General features: G+C 40.0%; 1 protein-coding gene across 1 annotated transcript in view; it reads right to left on the bottom strand.

Moving 5' to 3' along the window:
• Window positions 1–1,001: 1,001 nt before the first annotated feature.
• Window positions 1,002–20,341, bottom strand: part of CASTOR1 (cytosolic arginine sensor for mTORC1 subunit 1) — an 89,853-nt gene continuing 70,513 nt past the window's right edge. Inside the window, exons 7-9 of the mRNA XM_044288517.1 lie at window positions 20,110–20,192; window positions 6,413–6,507; window positions 1,002–2,693 (exon numbers count right to left, since the gene is read on the bottom strand). Coding sequence (XP_044144452.1) covers window positions 2,628–2,693; window positions 6,413–6,507; window positions 20,110–20,192 — 244 coding nt within the window. The 3' untranslated portion in view covers window positions 1,002–2,627. The remainder of the gene's footprint in view (window positions 2,694–6,412; window positions 6,508–20,109; window positions 20,193–20,341) is intronic.

Here is a 20,341-nt window from a genome sequence, read left to right as displayed (position 1 = left end):
GCTAGTACTAAAATTCCATCTCATCCAAAAAGGCTTTATTTACATCTATACTGTTCAGTACAATCTGTGATGTCCTATATGCTGACTCGGACTGAGTAAGAGATAGGAAACAAATCTGCTGTCTCAGTGTAATGTATGGGGAGATACTATGAGCAGCTAGTCTCAACCCACCATCTCAGGGACAACTGAGAACTATAGAAGCAGCCTGCAAAGGTGAAAACTTCTAAAACACCACATACAAAGTCATATAATGGTCAGATACATTGCTGTCACTCATTTACACATATGGTAGCTTATTTTGTATAGCTAGCTTTTGGCAATGCTTTAAATATCATGTGAGTCTTTAGAAAGTATTACATTAGCTCTTGGCAGGAAGAGCACTGATGTCTTAACCACATTCTGTCCAGTCATATGCATCACACATACCACTGCTTTCTGTGGAAATGCACACTGACGTATGGGGTGTCCCTAAATAGCCAATTCCTGCTTCCAGTGTTCCGTTTAGAAAACTTTAGAACACAAATTCGGGAATTGAGCCATACCACAGGGTTTATGTCATGCCTACATTTTCTATAAAAATATTGCACTCAATTTTTAGAAGTTATTTAAATTTTGGGTCATTGAGAAGCCTTACCGTTGATATTTTTCCCCTTTATTATTTCTACCCCTCCTTCTTATTTTGGTTCACCCTACCCCCTCCCCTTTTTTTCCCCCCTTCCTTACTTTCCTTAGCTAGTTGTTGCTAACTATTTGTAAAAATGCATATTTGGAAAAAATGCTTATAAGTAACCATATATGTGGAGTGTGTTATTTCCAACAATGTACAAAATTGTACCTGATTATGTATAAAAAATGACGAATTTTTTTGTACTTATGCTTATAAGCTATGAAACAATAAAAAGAGATTTACACAGAAAACTTTAGAACACATACCCTATGTGTGTCTGCTGAATAATATTGCAACCACAGGCCTCTTGTAAATGATACAGCATTACACCAGATTTAAATGAGATGTTTATTTTCATGTTAATGCTAGCAACATCAAATACAAAGATACACTCTTCTATACAGAGATACATCATATTCATATGTACTAACATGAGGCTGGTTTACACATTAGAAATGGTAACAAGTTGGCAGCCAGCAAGAAACCGCTGACTAGAATTATCATTAAGCTCTCTAAACTGTCTCTTCCAAAAGAGTTGATCTGATCAAACGAAAAGATCTGTAATAAAAACCTAGTCATATCTGCAAAATGTACAGTTACTCTTATCAGAGTGTTACAAAGGATACTGGAAGTGTAAATTATAGAGCTTGCATATGCTGCTTAAAAATATATATTAAAAAATTATCCAAAAATTGAAATGTGAGAAATGAGAATTTTAAATAGTTCCTCTCTTAGGCTACTTTCACACTGCAGTTCACACTTGCTTTATGCCCTGGGGAAGTTCCCAAAGCATAGACCAAACATATCCATAGACCCCCATTCATCCTGCAGCAGACAAAACAACGTCCTGCTGGGCTCCATTCATCAGGTAAAATATACCTCTGATGGATGCCACTGTAAATGCATAGTGTCATCTGTCAGAGGTGAAACTGACAAATCCCTATGACTTAGACCTCTGACGGACCCTGCAAAACACCAGCGAAAGCCGCCTTAAAACATGTACATAGAGAAAGGAGCATCTTCCTCCATACTTTCTTGCAATGTTATAAGGCGATAATATAAACTACAGCATTCCCTTAGGAAATAAGGCACTATACTACAAATGACTCCACACACAGGGTGGAGCTGATATGTGTATAAGAGGTACATATCCATTAGTAACAGAAAGAGCAGAGCTCATAAAGTTACACACACATGCAGTGGGTGCAGGATCTCCATGCACTCCAAAACATGGACATGATGGATCCCTAAAAGCAGACACTGTTTTTATACAGTAAGGAGGACCTGTCATCTCTCCTGTCTAATAACTCCCCATGAAATATAAATTCTGGAGCATCTATTCTTATGACTCCATGTTGTTTCGTTCCTTAGTTATTGCTACTAGAAGTTTACTAATAAACCTGCAACTGGGTGTTACCAGTTGGGGGGGAGGAGTAGAGTGATTGGGACAACAATAATTGACGAACACAACAACATAGAGTTTTATGAAAAAGATGCTCCAGAATCGTTACTGCATGGGAAATAAAATTATTTAGTAAAAGACATGTTGGCAGCGGTGACAGGTCCTCTTAAAACCAAAGCTCTACTGGTGGTGCTGCAACAAATCGAAATCAAATGGATGCCATGGAAAACTGTTCCACTGTAGACACCAGATTATTGCATACACAAAACAAAGCACTGCTTACTAACTCAACAACACAGCACGGAAATATATATGATCATTTCCGTATATATGATAAGAATAAAAGTTCTTCAAAATATCTAGGCATCATTTAGCTCATTGGCACTGGATAGACTGCTGTAGCACCATGGAGATACAAACAGACACAAAAAGGTTCTCTTCATTGTCCATACTCTTGCTTGAGATCTCATTCCTCTAAGATCAGAGGGGGACCACACACGGAAGCGCCATCATTACTTCTCTGTCTTGCTATGGTAATAATAGACACGAAACTTTACCCTAGCTTTTATTTTCCTCCCGATCATGTAATAACTTAATCACACAGTCAATGTCTTCTTCTGGTACCTATTAAGAAAAAAAAGAAAAAATGAACTTTTAAGCCACAGCTGCCTGGAAGTTGTATTCTCATAGATGGGACACAAGTGTCTGACATCTCTGATTAAGTGTTTAGGTGAACAAGCTTTTACAAGTTAGACATTTAGAGATTTAAGTACTTTACGTAATAGTGTACATAGTTTTGCTATAACTGCATGGAACTGCTTTCTCTTATCAATTATTACTAAACACAGCTTATAAAATCGAGCCAACGGCGATCATGTCTGAAATATGTGCATAGCTACAATAGGAAATGATTGCCAAAAGTGGTGTTTTTTTTGTCTCAAAAATCTAGCCTGATATGAACATAGGTCCAAGACACATAATCACAGCCACTGCTCTTAAACATTTCCAGTGTCAAGACCACATGATTCACAGAAAGGTTATTTAAAAGGGGCTGTCCCAATAGGACAACACATACATATGTACTCCCCAGAGAGGCTCAATTAACCAGGGATACAAGGGAAGTGTCTCATGCTGAAGGACTAGGAGTGACCGTTGTAGAACATCATTGTCCATTTATTGATAGAATGAAATAGATTTCATGAACAAATGATTGGCCTACTGTATGTTCTACCTTCTATAACAGCTCACTGTACATGATTGCAATTGCTGGACCCATGTTTGCATTTAGAAAACTAGAATTACTATTTAACCCCTTTAGGACACAGCCTTATTTCACCTTAAGGACCAGGCCATTTTTTGCAAATCTGACCAGTGTCACTTTAAGTGGTGATAACTTTAAAACGCTTTGATTTATCCAGGCCATTCTGAGATAGTTTTTTTTAGTCACATATTGTACTTCACGACACTGGTAAAATGAAGTTAAAAAAAAATATATCATTTATTTATAAAAAAAAAAAATAACAAATTTACCAAAAATTTCTAAAAAAAAATTGCAAATTTCCAAGTTTCAATTTCTCTACTTCTATAATACATAGTAATACCTCCAAAAATAGTTATTACTTTACATTCCCCATATGTCTACTTCATGTTTGGATCATTTTGGGAATGATATTTAATTTTTGGGGGATGTTACAAGGCTTAGAAGTTTAATGCAAATCTTGAAATTTTTCGGAAATTTTCAAAAAACCAATTTTCAGGGACCAGTTCAGGTCTGAAGTCACTTTGTGAGGCTTACATAATCGAAACCACCCAAAAATTACCCCATTCTAGAAACAACACCCCTCAAGGTATTCAAAACTGATTTTTACAAACGTTGTTAACCCTTTAGGTGTTCCACAAGAATTAATGGGAAATAGAGATACAATTTAAAAATTTCACTTTGGCAGATTTTCAATTTTAATATTTTTTTACTTTTACAAAGCAAGGCTTAACAGCCAAACTATAGTTTACAGAAACACCATATGTGGTCGTAAACTGCTGTACGGGCACACGGTAGGGCGCAGAAGGAAAGGAATGTCATACAGTTTTTGGAAGGCAGATTTTGCTGGACTGTTTTTTTTTTTTTTTTTTTTACACCATGTCCCAATTGAAGCCCCCCTGATTCACCCCTAGAGTAGAAACTCCACTAAAGTGACCCCATCTAAGAAACTACACCCCTCAAGGTATTCAAAACTGATTTTTACAAATGTCGTTAACCCTTTAGGTGTTCCACAAGAGTTATTGGCAAATGGAGCTGACATTTCAGAATTTCAATTTTTGGGCAAATTTTCAATTTTTATCAATTTTTTCCAGTAACAAAGCAAGAGTTAACAGCCAAACAAAACTCAATATTTATGGCCCTGATTCTGTAGTTTACAGAAACACCCCATATGTGGTCGGAAACTGCTGTACGGGAACACGGCCAGGTGCAGAAGGAAAGGAATGCCTTCCGGTTTTTGGAAGGCAGATTTTGCTGGACTGTTTTTTTTTTACACCATGTCCAATTTGAAGCCCCCCTGATGCACCCCTAGAGTAGAAACTCAAAAAGTGACCCCATTTCAGAAACTACGGGATAGGGTGGCAGTATTGTTGGTACTAGTTTAGGGTACATATGATTTTTGGTTGCTCTAGATTACACTTTTTGTGAGGCAAGGTAACAAGAAATAGCTGTTTTGGCATCGTTTTTATTTTTTGCTATTTACAACATTCATCTGACAGGTTAGATCATGTGATATTTTTATAGACCAGGTTGTCACGGATGTGGCGATACCCAATATTTTTTTAATATAAGTTTTACAGAATGATTTCTTTTTTTAAACAAAAAAAACCCCCAAAACATGTTTTAGTGTTTCCATAGTCCGAGAGCCATAATTTTTTTTTTTCGTTTTTGGGCGATTACCTTGGATAGGGTATGATTTTTGCGGAATGAGATGACGGTTTTATTGGCACTATTTTGGGGTGCGTGTTACTTGTTGATCGCCTGCCATTACACTTATTGTGATGTAAGGTGACAAAAAATGGCTTTTTTTTTTACACAGTTTTTATTTTTTTTACGATATTGACCTGAGGGGTTAGGTCATGTGATATTTTTATAGAGCTGGTCGATACGGACGCTGCGATACCCAATATGTATACTTTTTTATTTATTTATGTAAGTTTCACACAATAACAGCTTTTTTAAAACAAAAAATAAAATGATGTTTTAGTGTCTCCATATTCTGAGCCATAGTTTTTTTTAGGACGATTGTCTAATTTTTTGCAGGATGAGGTGACTGTTAGATTGGTACTATTTTGGTGGGCAAAAACGCCTTTTTGAGATGTAAGTGACAAAAAAATGGTTTATTTAGCACAGTTTTTATTTTTTATGGTGTTCATCTGAGGGGTTAGGTCATGTGATATGTTTTTCCCCTATTTTTTTACTTTATTTGGGAAGAATGACATTTTTGTTTATTTTTACTTGAAACTTAATTTTTTGGGGGGGGAAACTTTATTTTTTCAACTTTTTTTTTCACTTTAATTTTTGTCCCACTTGAACTTTTGGGGGTCTAATCCCTTTACAGTGCATTCCAATACTTCTGTTTTGGAACGCATTGGCTGTATGAGTAATACAGTGAGCATTACTCATACAGCTTCCGGCCTGCGAGATCCAGGGGGCTGGATCTCACAGGCACGTCACAGGAAGGCAGCGGCGATTCCTCAGGAAGCCATCCTGCTGCCTTCCATGCCATCGGGTCCCCCCTACAGCCCCATTGGGACCCGATGGCACCGCCGCCACCACCGCAATAGGTAAAATCTGCAACCCGCAGGTCTGAATTGACCTGCGGTTTGCAGCGATCGCACCCCGCATTTAGCCGAGGTGCCTGCTCAATGATTTGAGCAGGCACCGGCTTCCGATCACCGCCCGCCGGTGATCAGAAATACAGGTACACCCTGTGTCCTTAAGTACCAGGACATCAGGGCGTACCTGTATGCCCTGTGTCCTGAAGAGGTTAAAGTGGTTATCCCATGAAAAGTATTTATCACCTATCCATAGGATACAGGATCAGTATCAGAATGCTGTGGGCGATTCCTAGAATGGAGGGTCGCAGGTTATGAAGCACTGATGCGCATGTTGGTCTAGAGTTCTATTCACTTCTCTTGGGCTGATGGACTGCCATATAAAGGATTACTGGAGGTCCCAGCAGTTTCACCCCCCCTAGTGATCTAACATTTATTACCTATCCAAAGGATGGGTGATAAATACTTTTTGAAACATAACCCCTTTAACAACCAAATATATATATATTCAAGGACCATCAACTTACCAATGCATGGTCAAAATTAAAGGTGCTAATATAATAAGCGGATATATCTGCTGTAGCCAGAGGCCCTGCTATCTGTGCCACTATTCCACACTCATCTGCAAAAGGGAAATGAGAGAAAAGTTAAAATGCACAACGTACAAGCGGGCAATATATCATTACATATACTGTGTACACTATGCAGCCGAAAGTAGGTGGACGTCCATATACAGTCAGTTCCATAAATATTGGGACATCGACACAATTCTAACATTTTTGGCTCTATACACCACAATGGATTTAAAATGAAACAAACAAGATGTGCTTTAACTGCAGACTGTCCGCTTTAATTTGAGGGTATTTACATCCACATCAGGTGAACGGTGAAGGAATTACAACAGTTTGAATATGTGCCTCCCACTTGTTAAGGAACCAAAAGTAATGGGACAGAATAATAATCATAAATCAAACTTTCACTTTTTAATACTTGGTTGCAAATCCTTTGCAGTCAATTACAGCCTGAAGTCTGGAATGCATAGACATCACCAGACGCTGGATTTCATCCCTGGTGAGGCTCTGCCAGGCCTCTACTGCAACTGTTTTCAGTTCCTGCTTGTTCTTGGGACATTTTCCCTTCAGTTTTGTCTTCAGCAAGTGAAATGCATGCTCAAATCGGATTCAGGTCAGGTGATTGACTTGGCCATTGCAGAACATTCCACTTCTTTCCCTTAAAAAACTCTTTGGTTGCTTTTGCAGTATGCTTTGGGTCATTGTCTATCTGCACTGTGAAGCGCCATCTAATGTGTTCTGAAGCATTTGGCTGAATATGAGCAGATAATATTGCCCGAAACACTTCAGAATTTATCCTGCTGCTTTTATCAGCAGCCACATCAATAAATACAAGAGAACCAGTTCCATTGGCAGCCATACATGCCCACGCCATGACACTACCACCACCATGCTTCACTGATGAGGTGGTATGCTTCGGATCATGCGCAGTTCCTTCCCTTCTCCATACTCTTCTCTTCCCATCACTCTGGTACAGGTTGATCTTGGTCTCATCTGTCCATAGGATGTTGTTCCAGAACTGTGAAGGCTTTTTTAGATGTCGTTTGGCAAACTCTAATCTGGCCTTCCTGTTTTTGAGGCTCACCAATGATTTACATCTTGTGGTGAACCCTCTGTATTCACTCTGGTGAAGTCTTCTCTTGATTGTTGACTTTGACACACATACACCTACCTCCTGGAGAGTGTTCTTGATTTGGCCAACTGTTGTGCAGGGTGTTTTCTTCACCAGGGAAAGAATTCTTCGGTCATCCACCACAGTTGTTTTCTGTGGTCTTCCGGGTCTTTTGGTGTTGCTGAGCTCACCGGAGCGTTCCTTCTATTGAAGAATGTTCCAAACAGTTTTGGCCACGCCTCATGTTTTTGCTATCTCTCCAATGGGTTTGTTTTTTCAGCCTAATGATGGCTTGCTTTGCTGATAGTGACAGCATTTTGGATCCCATCTTGAGAGTTGACAGCAACAGATTCCAAATGCAAATAGCCCACTTGAAATGAACTCCGGACCTTTTATCTGCTCATTGTAATTATGAGGGAATAACACACACCTGGCCATAGAACATCTGAGAAGCAAATTGTCCCATTACTTTTGGCCCCTTAACAAGTGGGAGGCAGATATGCAAACTGTTGTAATTCCTACTCTGTTCACCTAATTTGGATGTAAACACCCTCAAATTAAAGCTGACAATCTGCAGTTAAAGCACATCTTGTTCGTTTCATTTCAAATCCATTGTGGTGGTGTATAGAGCCAAAAATGTTAAAATTGTGTCGATGTCCCAATATTTATGGACCTGACTGACTATCTCATGCACGATCTACAGTATACCCCCTTCCAAAACAGGGGCATTAATATGAACTGGTGCTTTCTGCAATTTTTCTGAGAAGGCCATTTGTGAAAACATGACTACTGAATTAATCGCCATCACTACAGTTGCATTACTGGGGTCATGCGCTGGTGTTAGACCACAAGTTTGACATTGATTTTGATCATTTCAGTCATCTTGTTTACAATTAAATCAAAGAGGCACTTGTAAGTCAGACAAATATAACATAACATTTATAATGAAATAACCACAAATGTCTTTTCTGTGCTCACATCATTATCCGTTTTATTCAACCCCCAAATGACATTCAATCTTAGTACTTAGTACAACATCCTTTTCCAGTTATAACAGCTTTCAAACGTGAAGCATAGCTTGACACAAGTGTCTTGCAGCGATCTACGGGTATCTTCGCCCATTCATGGGCAAAAGCCTCCAGTTCAGTCACATTCTTAGGCTTGCACGTTGCAACTGCTTTCTTTAAGTCCCACCAGAGGTTCTCAATCGGATTTAAGTCTGGTGACTGCGATGGCCACTTCAAAATGTTCCAGCCTTTAATCTGCAACCATGCTCTAGTGGACTTGGAGGTATGCTTGGGATCATTGTCCTGTTGAAAGGTCCAACGTCTCACAAGCCTCAGGTTTGTGACGGACTGCATCACATTTTCATCAAATATCTCCTGGTACTGAAGAGAATTCATGGTACCTTGCACACACTGAAGCTTCCCTGTACCTGTAGAAGCAAAACAGCCCCAAAGCATGATTGACCCCCCGCCATGCTTCACAGTAGGCAAGGTGTTCTTTACTTCATAGGCCTTGTTCTTCCTCCTCCAAACATAGCGTTGATCCATGGGCCCAAACAGTTCTAATTTTGTTTCATCAGTCCACAGAACACTATCCCAAAACTTTTGTGGTTTGTCCACATGACTTTTGGCATACTGCAGTCGACTCTTCTTATTCTTTGGAGACAGCAAGGGGGTGCGCCTGGGAGTTCTGGCATGGAGGCCTTCATTACGCAGTGTGCGCCTTATTGTCTGAGCTGAAACTTCAGTACCCACATCTGACAAATCTTTTTTCAGTTCCTCAGCAGTCACACAGGGACTTTTCTCCACTTTGCACTTCAGGTAGCGCACAGCAGTTGAAGTCAGCATCTTCTTTCTGCCACGACCAGGTAGCGTTTCAACAGTGCCCTTTGCCTTGAATTTGCGAATGATGCTTCCTATGGTGTCTCTTGGTATGTTTAACATCTTTGCAATCTTCTTATAGCCATTGCCCTTCCTGTGAAGAGAAATTACCTCTTCTCTTGTCTTCCTGGACCATTCTCTTGACTTCACCATGTTTGTAAACACACCAGTAAATGTCTAGAAGGAGCCGAGTATCACAGTCCTTTTAAATCTGCCTAATTGGTGCTTATTATGCTTGATTGCTGCTCCTTGACATCCACACGTATTTTCAATACCTGATCGAAAACACTTAAATGAACCTCTGTTCTTAAGAGTGGTAGTCTTTAAGGGGTGAATAATTGTGTCAATGAAGAAATCACAAAAAAAACATTTAATACTGTATTACAAAAACAATTGATGTCATTTTAGTTGCGTTTGGTTCTTTAAAAAGTCCTTGTAAGATTTCATTCTGAACACAATTACAAATGTACCCTAAATTCCCTAAAACCCTTTACAGCATTGGGGGTTGAATAATTTTGAACACAACTGTAGTTCATAGTCAGCCTTCCAATATATCCCAAAAATGTTTAATGAGATTGGTTAAAAAAAAAAAAAAAAAAAAGTGCATAAAATCAATTACATATTTCATGTTTTATCCATTGATCTATACAGCCGATTTTAAAATTCTGCTTGTTCCCTTTGGAAAAGTGACTTGGATCTGCAGACTAAACAGTTTAGGTCTAACTCCAAAACTCATCTTTGCTTCCACACAGCAACATTACACTTATCCACCTAACAGTTTTGCCCAAGCTCTGCATGGTCTTTGGGAAAATGATCCGAGCAGAGCTTGGGCAGCAGGGTGGGGAGCTGATTTAAGCATATCTCTAGCTCTGTAGTAGCTAGATACGGGCCTGGCCTTGTTGGAAAGCTGATAATCTAAGCTTTAAAACAAGTCAAGTATCAAAGCATTATCTCCTACACAATCAGTAGATATAGCCTTTAGATATCAGGAGTGAAGGCAGCTGAACATGAAAACAGGTTTAAGCTGCTTTCCCATCCGACCACATTTCTAAAGGCTATATATCCCTACCTATAACACCTAATGCTTTGATTCTAGTCCCGTTTTAAACTTTAGATTGTAAGCTTTCAAGCAGGCCCACATTTCAAGCAGTCCTCCCCTTCAGCTGACTATGATCTTAGTGCTGGAGGAGGGGAAGAGCAGTGGAGGAGCTGACAGCCTGCAGTAGGAGAGAAATCAGTCTCTCTCATGATCCTTTGTCAAAAGTATAACATTTTCTGGTTCTTGGAATGCAGCAACACAAAGATTATTTTGTAAAAACAAGTTTTCGAACCTTGGTTTAACCCCTATCTGATCACTATATTAATTACAACTGCAAGATGTAATGAATCTTTCTTGTTTGGTCGTATAATTAAAAAAGGCAAGGGTTAATTTTCAAACAATGATTCGGCATTGGCATCAGGGAGGTATGGGTGTACCCGATATTAAAAGTTATTATAAAGCAGTAATTGTATCTCAGTTAAAGGATTGGTGGGACTCAAGAGACAGCTATAGCTCAAGTCTCCCTAATCAGCTTGCTGAAGAAGACAATACCACCAAAGCTAAAGAATGATTAATTATCACTATCTTACATTGTGATCTCAGAGTTTGGAGGGAGTACCTGTCTCAACAGGGGAATGCAGATGAGGTTGAGTGGAGAAGGGTACCCTTAAATTATCTACTCACTATAGCGATTTAAATTTTGCTGCATGGTATGAAGCAGGGATTAGTAAGGCTTTACAACTATATGATGGAGATAGGTTGTTAAGCTTCAAAGAATTAGAATTTAAATATGCTCTCCCTGGAAATGAATGATATTCTTATATAAGAGTTCAACACATATTGATAAAGGCATCCAACCCCCAAACTCAGTCTTCCTGTGGAATATTACACAACCATTTAAAGTACAAAGAGGGATTTCATTATTTTATTCCGCAAATAAAACAGCCTCTACATTTATTAAACTTCCTAATTTTACTTGGTGGGGAAAAAAGGATCTGAATAGAAGTTTTAATTTATCGGAATGGAGAAAAGCTAATCTGTGTCCCAAGATGTTTGATAGAGGAGTAGCAATGTAAATTATTGAGAAAGATCATGCTTAGATGGCACCTTACCCCTGTGAGGATTTACAAAAGTGACCCGAGTGGTTCGGATGAATGCTGGAGAGGGTGAGGACAACGCATATGTGGTGGAGCTGTCCATCAGTATATCTTTGGTGGCAAGATACTTTTGGCTTGATGTCCAAAAAATAGATCCACATCGAGCATTGGCATTACCCTTCCTTCAGATTGATAATATACCCAAGGCCACCGATGTTTAGTATCACATATTTTGGATATAACTAGAGCTATAATAGCAAAAAATGGAAACAGATGCCTAGAATTTCTAGGGAGGGTTTTATGGGACATTTGACTTATACACATGCTATGGAGCAATTGTTAGCCCTTTGTAACTGTACATAAGTTTAATAAAGATTGGAAACAACTTAAGCTTTTTTTAAAAGATAGTGGCGATAGGTTGGTGACATCTATAACTCTCTGATGTAAACGATAATGATGGGGGAAGGGGAAGAGTGAAAACCAGGACGAGAAAAGGGTGAAAAGTTAACTGGCTAGGACATCCCAAGTATGTATAATGTGTGTTTCGCCATATGTATTGAACTGTATGTAATTGTTTGATTATTTTGTAAAAACAGGAGATATTATATGACTATATGCACCCCAAAGGGGGTGATAAATCAGTTTTAATGATTTAAAACTAAATAAAAAATTGCTATGAAAAAAAATGTTTTTTTTATATTCAAACCTAAAAAAAAGTTATTTAATACACTATATGTAAACAAAAATGGTTATAAAAAAATATATATACAACTCGTCCCGCAAAATTCAAGGTCACATTAGCTAAACTGAAGAAAAATTAAAAAAAACTTTATGACCACTAGAGGGGGAAAAATGTTACTGCTCCTTGCGTTTGACATATTCTTTAAATCAAATTTTTATGTTTAACATATTTAAGAATTTTTTGTGATTTTTAATATTCCATGCCACTATCTATATTTAAACAAAAAACTAAATCCTGCTGTTTTTGCACTGGCCACTAAGCCTAATAACATATTTTTGGCCTATAAGACGCAATTACCCATAAGATACGATAAGATAAGATTTTAGAGGGGGAATTTTTTATTTATTTTTTAACTAAAGGCGTGTTAAAATATTTAATAAAATAACAGAATATTTCAACAATGTAAACATGAACAGCAATAAACGGCAGCATTAACCCTTTCTACCCCAGGCCAGTTTTCGCCCTCCTGCAAAGGCCATTTTTTGCAAATCTGACATGTGTCACTTTATGTAGTTACAACTTTGGAACACTTACTTATCCAAGCCATTCTGAGAATGTTTTCTCGTGACACATTATACTTCATGATGGTCATAAATTTGAGTCAATATATTTCATCTTTATTTATGAAAAAATCCCCAATTTACAAAAAATCTTGAAAAATGTGCTATTTTCAAAATTTTGATTTCTCTGCTTTTAAAACAGAAAGTGATACCTCATAAAATATGTATTACTTAACATTCCCCATATGTCTACTTTATGTTGGCATCATTTTGTACATGTCTTTTTTTTTTTTTAGGACGTTAGAAGGCTTAGAATTTTAGAACCAATTCTTAAAATATTTAAGAACATTTCCAAAACCCACTTTTTAAAAGGACCAGTTCAGGTCTGAAGTCACTTTGTAGAGCTTACATAGTGGAAACACCCCATATATGACCCCATTGCAGAAACTACAACCCTTAAGTTACTCAAAACTGATTTTGCAAACTTTGATAACTCTTTAGGTGTCCCATAAGAATTAAATGAAAATAGAGATTAAATTTCAAAATTTCACTTTTTGGGTAGATTTTCCATTTTAATTCCTTTTTTTTCTTCAAAGGTTAACAGCCAAACAAAACTCAATATTTATTACCCTGATTCTGCAGTTTACAGAAACACCCCACGTTGTCGTAAACTGATGCAAGGGCACACGACAGGGTGCAGAAGAATAGATATGGTTTTTGGAAGGCAGATTTTGTTGGACTGGTTTTTAGATGTCATGTCCCATTTGAAGCCCCCCTGATGCACCCTTACAGTAGAAACTCCCAAAAAGTGACCCCATTTTGGAAACTACGGGATAAGGTGCCAGTTTTATTAGTACTATTTTGGGGTACATATGATTTTTAATTGCTCCATATTACTTTTTTTTTTGAGGCAAGGTAACCAAAGAATAGCTGTTTTGGCACAGTTTTTATTTTTTACAACATTCATCTGACAGGGTAGATCATGTGCTATTTTTATAGAACAGGTTGTTACGGACACAATGACATCAAATAGGTCTACTTTATTTGTTTGATGGTTTCAGTTTTACATAATAAAGCATTTTTGAAAACACATTACCGTATTTTTAGCTCCTATAAGACACACCTAAGTTTTAGAGGAGGACAATAAGAAAAAAAAATATTTTTCATTAGACCTAAGGTCAGACCAGCAATCAGACCTTAGATCAGACCACCCCCAACCAGATATCAGCTCAGACCCCAAAGTGAGTGACCCCCAATTAGACCTCAGATAAGAGCCCCAATATAAATGAGACCCCCATTCAGACCGAGGATCAGCCCCCTAGCCTCTCATCATCAGCCCCCTAGCCCATCATCAGCCCTCATACCTTGTACACAGGAGCAGGCAGTGTGAATACTTAAGAGGCGGAGCAGGCATGTGTGGCAGGAAAGCCTGTGCCGCCCCTCATCTGCCTGCTCCCGCGCTCCCATCAACATTCTCACTGCAATTCTGCTGGCCCCAATCAACCAGCACCAGACAGGGCCGGTCAGTCTCTACCACCCAGTGCCCACCGCAGCAGACCTTTCCCTGCCACCCAGCGCACGCAGGGCCGGCGGTGCCCATCAGCAAGCACGTGCTGCGCCTGCCAGGCTCTCCCTCTTCAGGTATGTCTGGTACATCGCTGCTATTCCTATGCAGCACAACCTGCGAAGTACCGAGCATAATCAATGCGCCGCACATTTTATATTTCTTTGCCCTGTATTCACCCCATAAGACGCACTAGCGTTTTATGGGACGAAAAATACGGTATGGTTTTTGTGTCTCCATTTTCTGAACGCCATTTTTTATTATTTTACTGCCGATCGTCTTGTGCAGGGGCTCGTTTTTTTGCAGCAAGAGTTGACGTTTTATTGGTACCATTTTTGGGTACATATAATTTTTTTATCATTTATTATTACACTTTATGGGGCAAGGAGACAAAAAAAATTGGTTGTTTTGGCACTGTTTCTATTTTTATTTTTTTACAGTGTTCAGCTGAGGGGTTAGGTCCTGTGATATTTTTATAGAGCTGGTTGTTACAGACGATACCCAATATGTATACTTTTTTAATTTCACTTTAACACAATAATAGCATTTTTTAAACAAAAAAATTATGTTTTAATGTCTCCATGTTCTGAGAGCTACAGGTTTTTTTTCTTATGTAGGGGGCTCATTTTTTTGCAGGATGAGGTGACTGTTTTATTGGTACCATTTTGTGGGACATACGCCTTTTTGATCACTTGGTGTTGCACTTTTTGTGATGCAAGTTGATAAAAACGGCTTTTTTTGACACAGTTTTTATTTATTTTTTTATGGTGTTTATCAGATGGGGTGGATCATGAGATATATTTATAGAGCCGGTGGTTACGGAAGAGGTGATACCTAATAAGTGGGTTTTTTCCTTTTTTTCTTTAATTTTTTATTATAAAATGAGGGGATTTTTTTTCAAACTTTATTTCTGTCCCACTCTGGGACTTCAACTTTTGAGGGTCTGATCCCCTCTGCAATACATCTGTATTGTAATGTATTGCCTATTAGTGTATTACACAGAGTAGCCTAGGAGACTAGCCTGGGGCAGGATCTCCTCGGCTACCGTAGAAGGCAGGTCCCGATGCCTTCCCCGATCCCAATGGGCTCCCTCACCCACCGCATGCAGCTTCTATTCCACTGTCCGGAAGAGAGGTTAATCTGCCGGCATGTGCATTTTTAAACTGGAGGTTTCATTTCAAATCCATTGTGGCGGTGTATAGAGCCAAAAATCTTATAATTGTGTCGATGTCCCAATATTTATGGACCTGACTGTATATGAATTTGGGTAGGATGAATCCTTTCAGTAAGTTTTTTCCTTCCTATCCAGGATATGAAGGGAACGGACCAGGATTCTATTTCGTGTAGAGAGTTTTGTAGTAGTGGTAGGTAGTTGAGTTTGGTCAAATCTGACCAACGTGCGTTGAGTTTAATCCCTAAATACGTAATATGGCTTTTTGGCCATTTAAATGCAAAATGGCTCTCCATAGCACTCTTCAGTTCATGAGAGATATGTATGCCTCTGATTTTTAAAAGGTTTATTTTGAAGTTGGATAGGGAACCAAATCTGGTGAACGTGTCTAGTATTGCTGGTATTTCTTTTATAGGATCAGTGACAATCAAAAGAAGGTCGTCAGCAAACCCTGCCGCTTTATGATCTACTGCGTTGACCATATATCCTGCTATGGCAGAGTGTTGTCTTACGCTCTGAATCGATGTTTCCATCACTAGGATGAATAGCGAGGGAGACAGTGGGCATCCTTGCAGAGTACCGCTTAGGTTTAGGATGTCAAACGAGTCTGACAGCAGGTCATTGATGCAAACTCACGCATATGGGTTGGAGTATACTTAAGAGATGGCTTTAATAAAGGTCAGGGATTTGAGGGAAATGGCGTAGAGTTTCAGTCATTAAGATCCAGTCCACCCTGTCGAAGGCTTTCTCAGCATCTGTGCCAAGGAGGACTAGCGGGGAGCGGGATATGTTGGCATGTTGCATGAGGTGTTGAAGTCTGATGGAACTGTCCTTGCTATCCCTACCGTTCACGAAGCCTACCTGTTCATGGGATATCAGTCTCGGTAACAAGGGACTTAAGCGCTGTGCTACTATGCCGGCGAGTCATAAGTCATTATTCAAAAGAGATTTTGGTCTACAATTACTGCAAAGTTCTGGATCTTTCCCTTCTTTGTGTATAAGGGAGATACGTGCTTCAAGCGCTTGTCTCTGCAATGCCGAGCCCAGGAGGAGGGGCTGGAGAGTTTCTCGTAGGGATTTGTAGTATGAGATAGGGAGACCGTCAGGGCCTGGGCTTTTGCGTGTAGGGCTCTTCGACAGGATGGACTGAACCTTGAGCATCGTGAATGGCCTGCTGATCTCTCTTTGTTAATCTTTTGGACAGTATTGATCGCCTTGTGGATGTGTCCATGTGTGGATGTAAGGCTGCATTTAAGTCTCCTCTTAAAAGAAAGATTTCTATAAATTTGCATTCTTTCATGGTGCATGCAATTCAGGTGTCTTGATTCTTGTTCGGGGCATAAAGGTTTCCTATTGTTACCAATGTGTTAGCTATTTTACCTTTAATAAAAAATATAACGACCCCTGGTTGTCAGCAAGGTTATCCTGATGCTAGAGGGGCACATGTTTGTTTAGAGCGATGGCAACTGCCCTAGACTTCATAGATGTTGAGTATGAATGGTACCACTGATTATAGAAAGATTTGTGGATAGTGGAGGATTTGGATTGGGTTAAGTGTGTTTCTTGTAATAAGATGTCCACTTTTATTTTTTTTAAGGTGTGATAAGATCTGAGATCTTTAAACAGGTGAATTGAGGCCTCTCACATTCTAGGAGATGAAAGTCATAGTTTGAATGTCAGTGGCCATCTGGGATTATATGATTAATAACCCGAGCATGGGACATCATCTCAGGTGAGGAGATTTGTGTGTTAGGGGAGACAGAAGTCGGGAAGGCAAATGTGAAGGTGACATGTGCACTACCTTTGGAGTAACTGGTAGTGGTATTATGTGTACTATGTCTAAGAATGCAAAATTGAACATTTTGTGGTGTTTGTAATAAGCAAGGGGGTACTGTCAAGCGCACCTGTATAACTGAGGAACATTAACTAGTGTAAACCTTTAAACAAAGGTTGGTTATAATTACTCAGCATGTTAGTAGCAGTCTCTCAGGAGATGTGTCTCAGCCGCTCATGTGGGTTCCAGTCGTCTTGGTGAAGTCGGGGCTCTTTGGGACTTCTTGGTTCTTTGATTCTTGGGCTTTTCAACTGTTTCCCATGGCAACAGCACAGGTAGAAGTGGTATGTTGATGGTTGAGTGCGCAGTTTCTAGCACTGGTGGTGGATCTAATGGGATGTCCAGCTCCACCAACACTGCAATCACTTCTGATGTGCGAGCTGTGTAGCGTTTCCAATTTGCTGAGATGGAGATGCCAAACGGGAATAGCCAGCGAAATACGTATTGTCTCTGACGTAGGACATCAGTAAGTGGCTTGAGCAATCGTCGCTTTGCAAGCGCTTCTGGTGCCAGATCTTGGAATATGGTTATTTGGCTGTTATTGTATATAAGTGAGTGTGAGGATCTAGCATTCTGTAGGATTTTTTCTTTTATGCGAAAGTCCAGTAATTTACAAATTGGGTCTTCCACAGGTTTTGGTCTCATAGCTCTGTGTGCTCTTTCAATGACCATGCAATGGTGTATTAGATGCCGCCATATTGTTTTTTTAGTCAGGAATGTATCCATTTCAGAGTTAGTAGATGCTATAGTTATCTCTTGTTCTATTCTAGGTGTTTTGCAGCAGATTTTCACCATAATGATCTCCTGTCGGTTAGTAGTGTGTCTGAGGTCCCCCGTTAGAGCGATAGAAGATTAACATTACAGTATATTGAGTCCTTAGGGTTCAAGAAGAAAGGGCTTTCAACCAGTCTCTTAAAGTGCAGCAGAGGCCAGATGGGGATAGTGGGGTAGTGTGTAGCAGAAAAGACCGTTTGATGGCGTGTAGATCCTGTGAGGGATCTGAAAAATTGGAGCAATGCTCCTGGTTGATAGGTCGGTTATAATAGTCTTTAATAGACCTGTCGCAGTGATAGGGGTAGATGGGCCATGGCTATTGGGCCTGGTGGTTGGTGTGGCTCTCAGCCTTATGATCAGGTTGGGAGTCTCTCCCCCTCCTTCCTGATGTGTGGGAGTCACGGAGGTACTTCTCTAAGGCCTTTTTCAGACGGGCGTTGCGGCAAAAGATGCGGGTGCGTTGCGGGAACATGCACGATTTTTCCACGCGAGTGCAAAACATTGTAATGCGTTTTGCACGCGCGTGAGAAAAATCAGCATGTTTGGTACCCAAACCCAAACTTCTTCACAGAAGTTCAGGCTTGGGATCGGTGTTCTGTAGATTGTATTATTTTCCCTTATAACATGGTTATAAGGGAAAATAATAGCATTCTGAATACAGAATGCATAGTCCAATAGCGCTGGAGGGGTTAAAAAATAAATAAAAAATAATTAAACTCGCCTTAATCCACTTGATCGCGCAGCCCGGCTTCTCTTCTGTCTTCTTTTTTGCTGTGTGCAGGAAATGGACCTGTGGTGACGTCACTCCGGTCATCACATGGGCCATCACATGATCTATCAACATGGTAAAAGATCATGTGACGGACCATGTGATGACCGGAGTGACATCACCACAGGTCCTTTTCCTGCACACAGCAAAAAAGAAGACAGAAGAGAAGCCGGGCTGCGCGATCAAGTGGATTAAGGTGAGTTTACATTATTTTTTTTAACCCCTCCAGCGCTATTGGACTATGCATTCTGTATGCAGAATGCTATTATTTTCCCTTATCACCATGTTATAAGGGAAAATAATAATGATCGGGTCTCCATCCCCGATAGTCTCCTAACAGTGCGTTAAAAATCGCATTTTCACGCAGCCCCATTCACTTCTATGGGGCCTGCGTTGTGTGAAAAACGTACAAAATAGAGCTTGCTACGATTTTCACGCAACAGCCCTATAGAAATGAATGGGTCCTGATACAGTGCGGGTGCAATGCGTTCAACCCGCGCGGAATACTCGCCCGTGTGAAAGGGGCCTAAGGGTTCTCTCCAGTGCCTCGGTATTTCTCTGGCTAAGCGGTCTCAAAGTGTCCCCTGCGCACAGTCCACTTAGTGCTTTTGGAGTGATAGGGGTTAAGATGGTGACTGAGCGCTGGCTTCAGCATCTCGTGCGGCTGTCCTTCCCTCCTCTAGCCCCGGCTGACCTGCTAAGCAGTTGGCGTTTGTGTGGGTTGTTCTCCTTCCTCCAGTAGTTAAAAAGTGGGGATCAATGTCTGGTAACATCGCAGGCTGCCTTCCCTATGCAGCACACCCTGCGAACCTGTCAGGTGAAAGCCCCGGCCTATGTGAGCTCCTGCGGTCTTGGCCACCAGAGAGGCTGTCACCATTTCCTATAGCATGCAAGCATGGACACCGCTGGTGGATTGTAGGGTGGCCATAACCATGGAAACAAGCAGTGTATAATGCGATGGAAAAATTAATCCAGCCAGGGAATGACACAATACATTAGTAAGTGGCTTGTATTAACTTTCTCTACATGAGAAATGCCACTTGCTGAAGTGACAACCCCTTTTAATTCAGCCTTTCCTAAGGTGACATGTCAGACCTTGTCTCGTTGTCTTTCTTCCTCTTGAGAGGTCTTCAGGATTAAAAATAATTAAATAAAAGGAACTCACCAAAGCCCAGGGGCTGCCCTCCAATTCTCACCATCCGCCACAGCTCTCTGGATGAACTTGTTAGAAGTAAGTCAGTGGGGAATCTAAAGGAAGTTGCAAAAGACATTAACGTCAGAATACGAACATCCCTTTAACCTTCTGACCGCATTACACATGAAGAGAACACCGCAAGCATGGTACAAGTTCCTTTTCCCAATTTAGATTATCTATAGAAGTATGACCGCACCAAACA

The sequence above is a fragment of the Bufo gargarizans genome, chromosome 1 (assembly GCF_014858855.1).
Source record: "Bufo gargarizans isolate SCDJY-AF-19 chromosome 1, ASM1485885v1, whole genome shotgun sequence".
Taxonomy (NCBI): domain Eukaryota; kingdom Metazoa; phylum Chordata; class Amphibia; order Anura; family Bufonidae; genus Bufo; species Bufo gargarizans.
The sequence above is the reverse complement of the archived record's forward strand: the minus strand, read 5'-3'. Positions and strand labels throughout refer to the sequence as shown.